Source organism: Plectropomus leopardus, chromosome 11, assembly GCF_008729295.1.
Source record: "Plectropomus leopardus isolate mb chromosome 11, YSFRI_Pleo_2.0, whole genome shotgun sequence".
Taxonomy (NCBI): Eukaryota; Metazoa; Chordata; class Actinopteri; order Perciformes; family Serranidae; genus Plectropomus; species Plectropomus leopardus.
The window spans coordinates 19,653,734-19,669,970 of record NC_056473.1 but is presented as its reverse complement, the minus strand read 5'-3'; the positions used below and the strand labels follow the sequence as shown (position 1 = coordinate 19,669,970).

Here is a 16,237-nt window from a genome sequence, read left to right as displayed (position 1 = left end):
AGGGAAGGAAGAGAATGAAGAGAAGAGGCGGGAGCAGATGAAACAACAACAGAAGGATGCAAAGAAGACAGAGAGAAGACGAGCAGTGGAGGAAGGTGTGAAAAAAGAGGGCAGGTGGAAGAAGGGAAAGAAAAAGCGCAGAGAATGATGCTGGGTGGGTAGCTGAGAGATGACAGGAAAGAGAGCTCAACATGAAAGATCTTCAAAAATAGTTCAGAATCATGCCAACATGCATCTTGGGGAGAAGAAACTACTTTGCATAGAGATGACCCTGATATGTTGGAAACACTTGGCGATGGAAGGATAGAGGGAGGAGCAGACATTTGGGACGAAAGGCTGTTCTGATCTATTCTTGTCCCGACCCCACCATCCCCCTTCGTACCCATGCACTCTGTGAAACCGGACCTCAGGCCTGCCCTTCAGGGAGAGGGGCTTGATGTAAGAAAGTAGTCACGCTGTCTTTTAGTTAGCGGAGGTGTAACAGACAAATTTGATCCTGAGTTGCATCACTTTTAATCAATAGCCTCTCTGCATCTACTGTTTAACATAGAGAGTACACATAGCTTGCAGGCAGACTTATTGTCCAATGTATTTGCAACATGTGTACAAACATTGTGCATAGATAGATGTAAAGCCTTTGAAAATCATCCACCCTCAGAGAAAACAAGCAATCCACAACCAGTCGTCATGAGTGATTATATTCTCAGTGAAAAAGTTTAAGCGTGGGCATTATTTTCAAAAAAAAAAGGCTCATGATGAGTAATACACCAGCTCGTTGCTGAGACAAGAGAAGCACAGATGCCAAACATAAAAAATGATCATGACTCTAACGTCCAACACACGAAAACTCTCATTAAAAAGTCACTTTAAAAGAAGTGACAAAGACAGTGACATACAATGTTTCACTGCATATAAATATTCCCCTCCTTGCAAATCAATCAACATAAAATCAAACACAGATTATAATGTATGTCTTCAATAACACACTCTGCTCTTCATGTTCAGACAGTATTACAAGATTCCATCATTCAATTTCCCTCCGTAGGCTGTTATCTTACAAAAAATTGTACTTAGATTGAATTTCTGTCATCCCATTTGCAAAAGCAATCAACTTGAGCTTCTGTAAAAAACACAATTACCCATAAAAGACAGCACCCTATAAAGAGTGACCCTGAAAATAAACTTGGATGGGCTTGCTCCCTCTATACACACACACGCACAATGAACAGTGCTGATGCTTAATCTTAGCCCTCTCCATCCCATCTCCAGTTCTCCCTCACCCTGCACCGATGTCTCATCAGATTCATCCTTACTTACACACACACACACACGCACACACACACACACACACACACACACACACACACACACACACACACACACACACACAGTTGTTCCCAGAATAGACTAATCTCATGTGTGATAGTACAGTAGCTAATACATCCATAGGACATTTGTGCTTCGCCTTGCAATTTCTTTCAAGTCTTAATATCTATGATACATTTTCATTACCCTTCAGGCATTAACATTGTGCAGCAGCATCTGTTTTTATGTCTAGACACTAAAAGCCTAAGGTTACAGTTCAATAAAGAATAAGACAAGTGAATATAAGATTGGTGGTAAATAAGTGGCTGTCAGAGGAAAGACAATTTGAAAACAGCAGCATTGCCAGTTAAGCTTTTCCAATGGCCCCCTCTTTTGGTGAGAAGTGGGAGTTGAAGCACTTGGCATCTAAACTGCTGACACAGAGAAGTGGCATGCCTGATATGTTGTAAATGATGTGCAATAACTGTCTACACACAACACTGATGCTGTTGTTGTGTCAATGTGAGTTGGGTAAGTTATGTTTGTTGTCAGTTGAGTTGGTTTTGGAACTGGTTACCTGAAAGTCGGTGTTGCTTGGTGCTCACTCGGTTGGTGCTTTGGACCGCGCAGCAGAGGTGGAGCATGGCAAACATGGTGAGGATCATCACCACACTTTGGAGCAGCAGGGTGAGCTCAAACTGCTTCCCTATCCTGCAAGGATGGAAAACACCAATCACATCCCTGAGTTTCATATAGGAGAGAACTTACAGCATACAATTAAAAAATACAGTCTAGACCAGTGATTCCCAACTGGTGGGTCATGGTCCAAAAGTGGGTTGCTGGTCCATTCTGAATGGACCGCAAGTGACTCATGAGCTTGGCAAGAATGTAAAAAACAAACATTACTTTGAATTACTGTGAAAATTCATTACAGAGCTTTTATTTTGAAATGCCGTTTCTGTTTATTCTTGCAAAATGTTTTATTTGTTTGTGTCCTAAGCCGATGTGTTGTTTGCATTCTGTGAAATAAAATTGAAAATGTGGTAATTTATCTAATGTGTTGACCTTGAACTAAGGAGAAATCTGGAGTCTGAGGCTAGACCAGATGGGAACCACTGGTCTAGACAAAATATTAATATGGACTTTGCAATAATAAACAATAATAATGACAAAAAAACAAGGCTTGAACACACACCAGATAACACATAATATTATACTATTCCCTTATATGTTGTTTTTTTTATAAGATGCATGCAGGTTATAAGGAGCACAGAAAGACTTTATAAAAAATAAAATGTTACAACCATATTCTATAAAGAATCTTTTAAACTCTTTTTTCAGACCCTCCAGACCGAACAACGACCTGTGCTCTCTGATGCGTAAAACAATTTGAGAAGAAGCCTCAAAGTGAATGGCATGGCTCAGATTATATAATGAATCTCATTGTATTGTTTCTTTTCCTATTCCATTACTTTCTGATACCAAGACTGATCTGGCAAATGACCTCGTAAATGGTATGTGCCTTGTAAAGAGGAAAAACAAAGACAAATAAAAAGCACATATGAAAACACTGGCCTTTCACTCTCTTCCTCACCAGAAGAAGATGCGCAGGATGTTGGCTACAAGCAGCACCAGGCAGACTCGGGTGGAGAAGCCCTCGCTGTTGCTGCTCCTCTGGATATCCTGGTACTGTGGCACATAGGGCAGGGCTCCCCCAAACACCATGAGGCAGGACGCCATCCAGGACAGCAACATCCACGAGCCCTCTGTGTCCTCCTCCTGCAGAACCACCTCTGCATCCATCACGCCAGGAGAAGCTCAGGGGTGTCCAGGGGGTCGAAAGGTTCCACCTGGGAGGCAGCAAAATAAGAGGAACATAATGGGAGTTCAGCAGAATTATCGCTGATAGATGTTCGGAGGTTACCAGAGGTCAATGACAGGGCCTGAAATTAACATTTCCCTAGAGCCCATAAGCAGTAAAACTCATTAAGCTGATTACATTTAAATACCTCAGTTATGCATAGGTCAGTTTTTTTTTTTTTTTGTTTTTTTGCTTCAGTTTTAAATTGCTGTCCTTGCTGATACACAATACTCTCTCTCACTGCATTACAAATCTCACTGGAGCATGACAACAGCTCTGGACTAATGGCTACAATGACCCAACTTAGTTGAGTATATCTTAAGAGAAAAATACAACATATATGAAGCATAAGACCACTTTGTCTTTTTCACTGAAGACAATTGTACATATTGCACAATAGTAAATGCATAGATAAGAGATGATACAATTAATGACAGTTGTTGCTTCAGTTTAAGGGTCCTGGTTTTGTGCATGCTGACTCACTGTAACAGCATAGCCCACTCTTGAGTGCATTGTTGAGAATACAGAGTCCAGGATCAGTACTAGAGAATTTAACTATTCTTATCAGTCTTTAACATGCACAACAGCAGTGCTAGGAATACAGGATACCGGTTTCAGCCTGTGACCATACTCTTCCTACTGGGGATTAAAGACTGTTACACTATCATGTGAGGGCAGACTTGGTTTCTGTTGCTAGTGTACATATTTATCAAGTCAACATCTTTTACTGTTTTTAGGTTGAGCATGCCAGTATCTCTCTATTTTTTTTTAACACTTAGTAAATCAGTCAGAAAATAGAATTTTGCTTACTTACTGGTTAGTTTCTCAATACATGTTATCTATTACATTTGTTTTATACTGTAAAATATTTGGCAATTGCAGCTTCAAAACCTTCCCAGCTTGTTTTCTTTGCTTATTTGCTTGTCAAAAGTAATTTATGGAGCAATTTATGGAATTATGTATATAATGAAATAATAGTGACTGACATGTCCATGCTGTATGAGCAGAGGTTGTCACACATGATGATGGAGGTTATGTGAATAAAAGTAGCATAACACACTCTATGTAGGGCTGGGCAACATGGAGAAAAAAAACAAAACAAACATCACAAATATTTTGACAAAATATATTAATGTCAATATTGCAACAATATTGTAGGGTTGGCAATTGGTGCTTTCATAGCATATTGACACAATGAGATTTATGATAGTCATTTGTAATGTGGATATAATGACTAAGTGGGTAAAGGCAAATAATAGAAAAACTACAACAGTCTAGTAATTTCCTTAAACTTACACTAAACTTACATACAAATACTGTAATTTACCCTTTAAAACCAGAAAAGACAACACTTTGATCTTAGAATATCTCAAATCTAAGGTATCTAGTCCCATATCAAAATATCCATATATTGCACAGCCCTATACTTATATATGCGCTGTGTACAAACACTGACTCTAAACATCATTCACATAGATTTATTGCTGTTAACAGCTCCATCTCTGCCTGCCACCAATCTGCCATCATCATTGATCACACAAGTTGAACACACTAGACAAAAAATGATTTGAAAGTCTTTTTGTTGTAGCAAGTTATATTGCCATCCTGTAAATTGTGCAGGGCCCACGGAGTAGGCAGCACAGTTATTTTTTAATAGAAAGATTGAATAATCATATCATTTAGAAACTTGTCATATCATCAGAATAGTTTTGCTGTACAGGAGACACCTGCACCTGGGCTGTGCAAATGGCTTTTTTCTATCTTTACACAGACACTGACAATAATGTAGGCTCACACATTTACAGAAAGGTTCAGGGTGTGTGTTTTATGAATTGGCAGTCAGACTGGGATGACAGGTGGTAAATTGAAGTCAAACATGTGGAAACATCCCACATAGAGAGAGCAAGGAAAGGTTAAACAGCCAATAGCCAGTGAAGGCAGATCTGACAGGAAGGTATTGGGGTCACCGGTGAGGTGTCTTGGGTGGAAGGTACCACTATTACCTGCCACAGTGTGGAGATCACAAGCCAAAATGCAGGTTTTTGCCTCTTCTTGTTAACTGACCTCTCTTTGGCTGCACTTTTTTTTTACACAGCTACTGTGAAAGATAGATACCAACATACTCTAATCCTTAAAATAGTGGTGCTTTGTGCCAAGTATTAGCTGGCTTTCCTCAAGCAATAATAACATCCATTTCTAAAAGTTAGTAAGTCTTTTGTTTTTTAGAGCAGTCCACAGAACAAATATCACATTTCAATACAATTAAGACAATGTGATTTTGTAATGCCAAAAAACAACTACTTGGGATTGGGAATGGCACGTATGGTTTTGTCTGACGTAAAAGCCAGCGTATTGTTGTGTACACAAAATCATGACCGACAAATTCTGAGCAAACAGAGAGCCGTACGGGGAATTGGTGTGACATGATTCTTGGGTGACTGTGATTCCTCTTGTGACTGCACAATAACAACAGCGTCATGTGACACAGTGTGATTTTCATTGTCAGTTTTAAAGCAGAGGGCCAGTATGAATGTACGTTCCTTTGCTCCCATACATATTTGGCAGTCTGTGTCAGCTGACAAGTCACTCATTATGGCTTAGAGAGCCAGTTAACGTACTAAGAAGCAGCTGTCAAGACAAAACAAAAAAACCCTCACAAGTAGGTACTCCTGTGTATTTTTAAATCACATTTGGGGTATGATTACTGAGAGTAGGTGTTTTCAACACAGCAGGACATGTAGTTGTACTTGGAGCAATGAGAGAAATCCAGAGGATGAACTGGGCCTGATTTTTAATTAAGCATCTGTCTATTAACATAATTCAGATGCAGTCGTGTAATGCAACAAAGTAATAATACTTTGTTACCGTATTTCTATCAACTTTTACTTTTACTCCACAACATTTCCTAAATAAAATGTTTACTTTCCCCAAAGCATTTTAGTGACTTACAACAAAATAGAGAAGGAGGGGGATTTTATTCTTTAAATCCTTTAAGTGGTGAAAAAAACCAAAACCAGTGTATTATAGTGTAAGTGTGTTATTTTCAGGGTGGGTTATGTTATTATGATCACTTGCTTTTTTATTGCCAGCATTTACTTGTACTTTTACACAAGTAATACTTTAACTTCTACCAAAGTCATTTTCTGGTAACAGATCTGTACTCTCCCTGAAGTATGGCTTTCAGGTAGCTACTTCATCCACCACTGCTCAGCTGTAAGTAAGAACATAAGGACTTCAGTATTCCAGCCAAGACCCCACTGCTTTAGAGGGTGGAGCCAGACAGATAGAGTGTCCCCCTGTCATTTCTGTAGAGCATTTAAAAAGTTAAGATTATTAATAATGCAATGTAAATGCAAAAATCCAGGGCGACCCTTGTACACAATCCTTAAAGAGTGTCTTTTTACAGGTTTCCTACAGTTAAACATTACTCAAGCATTTAACAATCTAAGGTGTCTTCTGCTATTTCCTTCAGCCTGGCTCTGTGGGGAAACAATCACACCCACACAACAGTAGCCAAATGTGCTGGGCCACCTCTAGTAAGCAAGATATGCTGTTATGCAAGCAAAGCATAGCTTCATGGGGTTGGGTCACAATCATGCCTGTATACACAGGCATCAGTTTTAGGCAACTGGGCTACCTCAGTCACAGAGAAACTGCTACCAAACCGTCTGGTTACATTGTTATAGGTTGATATTCGTATACAGAGTAGGTTTAACGTGTGCACTGTCGAATACACCACTCTGGGCTTAACTCTAAAAAACAAAACAAACGTCCTCTGAGATACTTGGTTCTAAAATGGTGATTTTATTTTAAAACTGCACGCTCACAAGTACAATGTCACAGTACCCACCGATCGCCAATGATAGAGAATTTATGCAGAAAGTTTTAACGTTTTTAAGTTAAACTATGTAAAATTCCCAACTTCACTCACCAGTCGCTTTCATTCACTTTCCCTCGCCTTATGAAAAAGCACACTTACGCGGATGTTTAAGCGTCAAAACACACTGAGTTCCCTGGCAGCTCCAACTCCTAAATCCTGGCTCGCTCTCAAGAGAGACGCGCGCGCGCGCATGCATGCATGCGGGCACTCATATACACTTTGTTCACATTGAAATGGAAAAGTTCACAGTTAACTTGTAAACTTACCAAATTCTAGCATTAAACGTGCAGGTCGTCGGGGCACTTAATGAGATGTGACCTCCGGGAACGAAATGCTTTCAATGAATGCTGTTTATGGTCTTCCTGAGGCCATAATTGGTAAACAAAATTACTGTAGAGCTGTGCATGCTCCCCATTTAAAACTCAATGTTCCACATTTCTCTGCACCGTGACGTAGTTCTCGCGATACTTTCTGTGTTGTGGAACAGCTGACTCTGCGGTGGGTGGTGCGAGGGACTGCTATCTATTTTCAATCGTTACCAACGTGATAGTGGAAAGAATCGCTAAAACGCTTTTTGAATTTTAGTACTGTTTAGGCACTGATAATCATTTACACTACAACATGGCTGAAACGGATCCCAAGTCGGTGCAGGACCTTACCAATGTGGTGAGTCGTGATCACGATGGCAAGCTAGCGTTAGCTACAGCAGCCTAGCTACAATGCTAAGCTGCTGTAGCTGCGAGCTATCGTTAGCCAGTAAACAAGCAAAGCGTAATGTACAGCGTATCTGTCGCATCTCGTGTTGTTTATTTGCTTTAATAACGAAATTGGTTCCTGGGCTCGGTGTCTTCAAGCTGTTTACTGAAGCTAGAAGGTCTTGACTTTTGTTTAGCACGTTATGTAACATCAGTGGTCAGTTGGGCATTCTCATTCTCATGACATCATCAAATCACAACCGAGCAAGTTAAGCCGCACAGCGTTACATGCTGGAAATGTTACTTTTGTAGATACGCTGGGTCTAGTAGTAAGTGTCAGTTTCCATTGTACTGAATAACGTGCAGATTTACTCAATTACTTGCACAATTCGTTGCGCAAATATTCTACTTATTCTACTGTGCGCAAAAGTAGCTGGGTTACTGTGTCACAGTGTTGCCATGGAGATGCTTCGACACCCTCCCAAACCTTCAGCAAACTACTCTGCAAGCTTCTTTTATTGGCTTCTTTATCCTTCATCTTTTTTTTTTTAATTCAATACACTTTTGAGATCGTCACGTAAAGCTTCTTAAAACAAACAAAAATTCCCAAACTTTTTCTTCAATGATACCTAGCTAAGGTTTTCCATTTATCCTTGTTTTAGTTTTCATTAGGTTGCCTCTAGAGTTAAGCAGGGTTCCTACAGCCTAAAGCAAGTTAAATTTGAGACGTTTTATTGCCACTTGGAAATAAATTTAAGACTGATTTTACAATTGTCGACTTTTCTTTAAGTCAAAATGTTTATTGTAACAAAAAAGCAAGTTCTTTTTATCAGTTTGAAAAGTTGGATTATCTACTTTAAATGGTGAAAAAAATGTAAAGTGGAACACATGGAAAACATATATTATTATAAATATTCATTGGTTTGCCTCAAACGACTTTTGACAGATTGATTCAATGCATTTTCATACCAATTAAGACATTATTTTTAAGATTAATAAATTCAATAGCTTTTAAGACTATCCAGGGAACCTAGAAAAAGGGTACCGGTATCCCTTAACCCCAAGTCTTTGGCAGCTAAAGAACAAATGTGGTAAAAACAACTCTATAAATCAGTATCTTGAGGCACAGTCACCACTTTAGAAACCACTGTCATAGACCCACATTATGTGATTGGCAGCAATGCACGAAAATGCACCTCTACACAGCAGTATGAATATCAAAGTGCATTCATTGTTATGCACATTAATGCTTATCACAGTGGATAGAAATGTCACCTCCTGTGGTTATTGAGCTTTTACATTGCTGTCAAGAAAACTAGATACTTTCAACATTGGTGCTGCTTTTTTAAACCAACCATCCACCACAAGCAGAGTGCATTAGAGTGGGCGTACAGATGTTTTCCAGTGGTGTTAACAGTTAAAAGTCCTCTTGCCCAAATCCTCTTGATTGTGCCACCCTCAAATTAAACAGGTAATATGTATTTGATGTATGACTGCTATCCTCTGTAAAGCAACTTTAAGCAATTCAATTGTGGATTCATTGTTGCACTGATGGCAGCACAGAGGTGGAGTGTTAAGCACTGTCACCTCACAGCAAGAGGGTCCCAGGTTTGAACCTGGGTCGGAGTGGGTATGTACCTTGGGTGGGAGGCCCCTTTTGTGCAGAGTTTGTATTATCTGATGAATACGTCTGATCAATATATGAATTTTGCACTGACAGTATTTGTACTGTTTGTCTCACAGGTCCAGACACTGCTGCAACAGATGCAAGACAAGTTCCAGACTATGTCAGACCAGATCATCGGGAGGAATATCCTGACTTATCATTTAGAATGCAAGCAATCAGTTACTCAATTATTAAATGCATTATGGTTCAGAAATTTAAATGTAATATAATAATGGATTGATGTGTCAGTTGCAATTTCTTGCATCCTTATCTCTTTCAAATCCGCTAGTTAACTTTCAGAATCAAAGTACAGCCTGACCCGGGCATTTTGCTCCTCAAAGAGAAATTTGTGAGTTATTATTCAATATGTGCCTTAACTGCTTCTCCACTTGATGAGATGAGCACGCGCATTGATGACTTGGAGAAGAACATTGCCGACCTGATGACCCAGGCTGGTGTTGAAGAGATTGAAGCAGCACCAGAGAAGGCTAAAGAGGGTCAAGGCTCATAATGAAGGTAAGCGGTAGAGCCATCTAGCTTATGAAACACTTATTCATGTCTTTAAATTGCTTAGAGGTCTGCAGTTGTGCCATGTCTTCCAGAGGGACATTTTAATCTAAAGATTATACAAATCAGAAAATTGGATGACTCTTTTGCCATTCGTTTTACATATCTCACTTGAGTATTGTGTGTTAATTTTGCCCTGTCAGATATAAATCTGGCAAATTGCGGACCCATGTGTTTACATATTATTTTACCTTCTTTGAAACAGTGCACTAAAACGGGGACCATGTGTTTTGTCCGTCCACAGGTTCTGAAGTAATACGGTGTGAAGTCGGTCCTAAATTCAGGAGCAGCAGACTTTTCCATTCTGAAAATGACTTATATTGATTTGGTTTGTCGTTGTGTGAAATGCTTTTTTATATATTGAATATTGTGATAAACGGTTACAGTTATGTAATGACTTGAAAAGTTGAACGTTATTTGTAAGCTAGAGTAGTGTGATATGCCCTTCAGAACTGTAAGTGCTCGAGTGCAAAAATGCAACTTATGGATTTCTGTGCGCCGACCCGGAGGTTATCCCGCTGCCATCATATATCATAATTAATTAAACCCCATGAGGTGATGGCTGACAGGGACAGTTTGGCCCAAGCCTGTGCTGAGGAGTACAACCCACAGGCTGACAGGCCAGTCAAACCTCTAATCTCTACCAACGTGGGAAACGGGCACAGTGAAAATCCGAAGCCTGTAGTGTTTTACAAACAGCACTGTTACTACCAAGGTGTGGGATGCATTCCAATTTCAACTGATTTTCTTCTATTAAAGCTATTTAATACAATGCTGTCTGTCATGAATTGCATAATAAATATTTGGCCAGGTGCTGAGTGAATTTTTAAAAACTATTAATAACTCCTAGGTGCTCAGTGTTTTTCTGTATTTATTTTTTTAAGCCAGAGTTGTATTTTATCATGCAAATTATCTGGAGTGTCTAGAGTGTGTTGCATGTATTTTGGTCTACATTGTTTTACTGTACTGAAATGACAGTTTGCTATTACACACAAGAGTTAAATAATCACAGGGAAATTCGGGAATTTCCATTCTATGATCACGTTTTTAAGTGACATTTAATATGTACCAAATGAGAGGTACTGGCAAAAATGTCCACTCAAAAGTGTGTCACTTCACTGCATGAGAGGAACCTTTATTCAAATTAGTGAAAACACAACATTTATAAACAAAACAACCCACAAAAGAAAGTGCCAAAAGCATAAAACAGAAAAGAACTGCAGTAAACAATATGTGTCACACATTATATGAGGTACAACATCCGTAGTCCAAGAACATATTATGACTGTTCTATTAAAGTTCTGTGTGTATTATAAAGTGAATGGTTCCTTAATTGATCAGCTTATGAGACTGGAGTTTAAAATTAGAACTCAAAGTCTGCCTCTGTCATGTCGATGGCCCAGGCGAACTTGTCCCTTTGGCTCTTATTGTAGATTTTTTCTACAGGTACCTCCATGTTCTTACACCTGAACGAATGGGGAAAGCGACTGTTAAGCCAACTTCAAAATAAATACATTTTAACCCACCAGTCAGTCTTTTCTCTTAAGGGTGTGCTATGCAGGATTGTCGTCAATGTTTAACACACTTGCCTGCAAAAGTGAAAGTAAAAGACAACCGCAGATTCACTCTCGTTTGGTGTTTCGCCTCACTATATTTACATTTTTTAGCACTGTGTCTCTTGGATGCCTGCTGCTTACGGTCTAGCACCTGGTGGCACCTTTTTTTATGACTCCCCAACCTCACATGAGCACTGTGGGGGTACAAGCCTATAAACGTCCCAAATACAGAAAATAAGATGCAGGTACAGGGCAGAGTCTCTATGAAAAAATACATCGCCACACACTTCTAGTGGGTCATATAGTAATTAAGAGGGATAAGAAAATTCTGCAAAGTATATCTTTAAGAACAAGCACAGATGTATCTAGGCGGAGGATATTAAAAAACATGGCGAAATGCAATCAGTAGAAATGGTAGCAAATAAACCAATTAAAAGTATTGGGCTGTATATGATTGTGAAAATTATTTCAGTGGCCTTATTATGGTTGACATTTTGAGCATGTTTAGTGTACTGTAGAGTGGGCATAGGTGGGAAATGACTCAGTGCTTTAAGTGAACATCTGAAGATTAACAAACTATTGTAATGATTAAAAGCAATACAGAACATCATAGTTAAAAGCAACACCAGTTTTTGAGTTATGAGAGGAAGACTACAGACTGTATAACCTCACAAATAATATAATTTTCAACTTACACATTCTATATATTAATTATGTTTTTCTGGAAACCAATGCTATACTGCACATTACAGATAATATCGGATATAGTGAATCCAATGATCTGTAAATTCATTGCTTATATTGGTTCTTATTACCCTATAAATGCTGTGCTGCTGTCTATTTTGAGTTCTTGTAGAACAGATGACTCACTTTCTTCAGAGGACTGGTTTGTTTACACATGTTGATCACATCCACTGAGATGAACCTGCCTGGCCGTATAACTCAGGTTACTATGGTGATTTACTCTGATTAATAGTGAACCAGATTCACTGAAAAGACCATGTTATGCCTAAAATAAGCTGGCTGACCCAACAATCTCGCTTTGTGATACAGGCCCCAGGTTTAAGTGCGTCAGTTGGTTTTATTTGAAAAACTCACATCTGCCCGTGTGCACTCATGTAGGCAGGCAGGTGCATGACTTTATGCATCAAGTATGTATGGAAAAGTGTCTCACCAAAACATTAAGGTTGTCAAGAGTGTTAATGCTGGTATTCACTCACCAAGCCACGCTAATGCGTGGGTCCAAGTAGTTGAGCTTTGAGGTACCCAGTGCAATCTGTTTGTTTTCTTCTCTGTCAGTCGCCTGGACTTCCATCTTCAGCAGCTGCTCCTCACAGCGCTTCACTGCTGCCTTCTTTCGCTCCACCAGCCTGACAGAAAGTATAAATACAAGGGCAGGTGCAATGGAGTCAGACACCTCAGGTAGAAATATTTGAGAAATATGACTCCTGGTTTGGTTCTTGTAATGTAAACTCTTTGCACATTCTGGGTGAGCAAGAAGGAGAGTTTCAATCAGTCTGCAGCCTAATTCTGAAGATGTTTTGTGTAAATAAATGGAAGTAGTCAAACCTGTAGGAAACCAATTCAGCTACAAAAACAAACCATTCAATGTTGTAAAATAGACACTCAAGGTGTTAGGGATGACAGACAGGAGTGAACAAAAAAATCTACCACTATGTGGGTTTGTAACTCCATAGAGGTATCCTTTTGGGTGTCAGGAATGTTTTACATTTTTCATTGAAAAGAAATCACAAACATCCGCATGAACTAATTGTTCACCGCTCTTGCTACATAATGTCCTCCGAGGCCTAAATCAGATAATCCAGTGAACAAACATTCTGATCATAAATTATAGGAAAATACATCCAGAACAGCAGTGGTGTATTAAGGATGTCTTACAGCCCCGTGAAGTACTGTTCAACTAACAGTGTTTCAAAGCGCCTTTTGGCTCTAGGCACAAAGACAAACCCCCCCCCCCCCCCCCCCAGAAAACATCAGGGAATCTCATCTCTGCGAGTTCACAGCAGGGCTACCATCACAACTAACATGATTTCAAGGTCAAGATCTTGCATTTCTTATAGCTTCCACCTACAGCTCATCATTCACAGTGATGCAGGTATCGCTGTTGTTCGGAGGCACTTAAACCTGCAGGGTTCCCTTTATGTTAGTACTTGTTGCCAATCATTTCTAATTGTTGTGAGTTCACAGCTTGCAGTTTTTCAGCACTATTGTGACACTTACGTCTGCAGCTTGGAGTCTGAACTGCCTTTGGTCTTGGCCTCCTTCTTGGCCTGTTTCAGCTCCATCTTTGTTTGGGACAGCTTTTCCTTTTGAGCATCAATCTGGGTGGAGCACATGAGGACATGTTATTATATAGATTACTGTTAGCTCCTAAATATCACTGATGTTGGGGATATCCTCTCTTGAAATCTGTCTGTTAGTTGAACTGTTACAGTGACACAAGATCACGATCATCCTCATCTATAAATTTAACATAATGAATGACTGTCCAATAAACCAAGTCAAGCTGTTTTTACCTTGGCCTGAAGGTTAGCCATGGACTGATCAAAGGTCTTTGGCGGCGCCCGCTGGTGGTTACACAGAATGGCAACTGCTCTGTTAGCCCTGTTGTAAGACAGCAGCTTCTCAGCCACATTGTCGGACTCTTTGGGAGGTGACAGAAAAGTGATTTAAATATGTTAACAGGGAAATCTCACTGAGAACACATATCTGACCAGAATTATATACAGAAATTCAAAAAGATAATATCCTGCCGGTGTCCCTCATACTATTATTGCCTATTCACCATCTGCACCAGAAATCTTGAGCCTGAATAAACACACACACACACACACTCTCTCTCCCTCTCTCTCTCTCTCTCACACACACACACACACACACACACACACACACACACCAATTTACAGGTTTCTACAATTTCGTTTCATTAATTCAATACTCGAGCTTCATCTATTCTACCTGGGGTCCACACAACACACACTACAACCACATGCCATCCTGCAGATTGGCTCTCAGTGGCAATCCAGAAATGAGGAGAGATTGTGACACTTCTATCTCTGAATGAATAACTGAGGCAGCCAATGGGACCCTGATAAGAGTGAGACACACAGCACTGGGTACAGTGATAATGTACTCCTGCCATGGCTGGAAAAGCTGACTGACACTAGGGTATCTTGAATCGGGCAAGCTAAAAATAAAAAAATGTCAAAAGTGTGGCAGTTTTATCATGAAACTCCATGACACAAGCAGTCAGGTAATAAGACCATGATAAGGGCCAGACTGATAAAAGGCTATAGTATTAAACATACTGATACCTGTCTGGCTGCTAAGGAATGAGGCAGTGCTTTAGAAAGCTATATAATGTTAGATTGCTTTGTAGCACAGTTAGTGTGTGTGACGTACTGTTTGTGAGCTCTTTGAGCTGCTGCTGTAAGGTGATCGAAGCATTGTACGTCCTGAAGACCTTCGCAGTCAGACCGGTCATTAGAGAACTCAGGTGCTTGTTCAGTTTTGCTGTCTGCAATGAGAAATGTTAAGGAGAGGCACAAAAAGAGAAAGAGAACACATTCACATCAATGTGGCATAGTACAAATACACTGTCATCACATACCCATTAAAGCAACAGAATCAAAACTCCACTAGGTGGCACTGTGGCATTGTACCACTGCGGTGTTTAAAGTGCCTGTAATGTACCATAACAAATAAAAACACATAAAACACTATCTCTGCCTTAATTATCATCATAACACATTAGGGAGGGAGATTAAAAAAAGATCAAAGTACTATTTCCCCTCTGACATTTCGGCAGGTATTTTAACAAGTTAGAGCTGTCACAGCCAGTGGTTAGATAGCCATTAGCTCCTGTCAAATGGCTGCCGCTTCAACACAACAGCAAAGAGATGAAACAGTTAACAGTGTAAGGGCGCACGCTGGTGGTGTGAAAGCAAAAACAAACACGTATGCTCACTGCACACATACTGATATGAGGTGCAAACGTGGACTTGAGAGGCAGATAGTGTGTGCATTTCTAAACACAGATGAAAGTGCACAGACGTGGGCGAGCAAAGAAAAAAAAAACATACAGATGAGCTCGCTGGTGAGCTCACAGCTCAGGCAAAAGAAGAAATAATTCTGATGATTCTGGTGAGCATTACAATAATGATGTGGTTGGTTTAATCAGAGAAGGGTCAGGACCTGGCTGTCTGGGGCCATGAACTTATATGAATGTCTGTTACACTGCAGGAACCTATTAGAAATAGGCTGACGGAGGCTTTTTATGTATACATACGTGTGCATGCATGAGCTGGAGGGCGCGCTCGTACACAAACACACGCACGCAGCACACAGACATACACACACACACACACACACAGTTGCTGTCGTGCCTGCCTTACTAATGAGCTACCTAATGCTAATGAAGGTGTCTGCGAGACTGAGGGGAAAGTGTGATAGCTCTCACACCCCCAGCTTGGCATGGTGTATTCTNTGCGGTCGTGCCTGTCTTACTTATGAGCTACCTAATGCTAATGAAGGTGTCTGCGAGACTGAGGGGAAAGTGTGATAGCTCTCACACCCCCAGCTTGGCATGGTGTATTCTGAGTTTGTTCGTGTGTGTGTGTGTGTGTGTGTGTGGGGGTGTGTGTGTGTGTGTGTGTGTGTGTGTGTGTGTGTGTGTGTGTGTGTGTG

General features: G+C 40.1%; 3 protein-coding genes across 5 annotated transcripts in view; 1 reads left to right on the top strand and 2 right to left on the bottom strand.

The window, feature by feature from the left end:
- The window catches only part of si:dkey-246g23.2 (solute carrier family 66 member 2), a 60,246-nt gene extending 52,793 nt beyond the window's left edge, over nucleotides 1–7,453 (bottom strand). Inside the window, exons 1-3 of one of the 3 annotated variants that reach the window (XM_042496841.1) lie at nucleotides 7,313–7,453; nucleotides 2,900–3,155; nucleotides 1,883–2,016 (exon numbers count right to left, since the gene is read on the bottom strand). In XM_042496841.1, coding sequence (XP_042352775.1) covers nucleotides 1,883–2,016; nucleotides 2,900–3,108 — 343 coding nt within the window. In that variant the 5' untranslated portion in view covers nucleotides 3,109–3,155; nucleotides 7,313–7,453. Of the gene's footprint in view, nucleotides 1–1,882; nucleotides 2,017–2,899; nucleotides 3,156–7,097; nucleotides 7,218–7,312 lie in introns of those variants that run through there. The other 2 variants (XM_042496840.1, XM_042496839.1) reach the window with 2 other exon arrangements.
- Nucleotides 7,454–7,516: 63 nt separating this feature from the next.
- On the top strand, nucleotides 7,517–10,810 carry hsbp1b (heat shock factor binding protein 1b). The gene is made up of 4 exons (XM_042496219.1): nucleotides 7,517–7,712; nucleotides 9,485–9,551; nucleotides 9,797–9,923; nucleotides 10,219–10,810. Exons 1-3 carry the CDS (start codon nucleotides 7,668–7,670, stop codon nucleotides 9,916–9,918), a joined length of 234 nt encoding a protein of 77 aa, XP_042352153.1. The 5' UTR covers nucleotides 7,517–7,667; the 3' UTR covers nucleotides 9,919–9,923; nucleotides 10,219–10,810.
- Nucleotides 10,811–11,088: 278 nt separating this feature from the next.
- zgc:173742 (DNA topoisomerase I, mitochondrial) overlaps nucleotides 11,089–16,237 on the bottom strand; it is a 33,428-nt gene continuing 28,279 nt past the window's right edge. Inside the window, exons 15-19 of the mRNA XM_042496221.1 lie at nucleotides 14,954–15,068; nucleotides 14,068–14,195; nucleotides 13,772–13,872; nucleotides 12,751–12,900; nucleotides 11,089–11,440 (exon numbers count right to left, since the gene is read on the bottom strand). Of these exons, the coding sequence (XP_042352155.1) occupies nucleotides 11,338–11,440; nucleotides 12,751–12,900; nucleotides 13,772–13,872; nucleotides 14,068–14,195; nucleotides 14,954–15,068 (597 nt within the window). The 3' untranslated portion in view covers nucleotides 11,089–11,337. The remainder of the gene's footprint in view (nucleotides 11,441–12,750; nucleotides 12,901–13,771; nucleotides 13,873–14,067; nucleotides 14,196–14,953; nucleotides 15,069–16,237) is intronic.

Bases quoted from the DNA above. Each gene is read 5' to 3' on its own strand.
- hsbp1b (XM_042496219.1), top strand. From the start codon at position 7,668: ATGGCTGAAACGGATCCCAAGTCGGTGCAGGACCTTACCAATGTG. The intron at 7,713-9,484 runs GTGAGTCGTGAT...TTTGTCTCACAG, and splicing joins TGCAGGACCTTACCAATGTG to GTCCAGACACTGCTGCAACA. The intron at 9,552-9,796 runs ATATCCTGACTT...CTGCTTCTCCAC, and splicing joins AGACCAGATCATCGGGAGGA to TTGATGAGATGAGCACGCGC.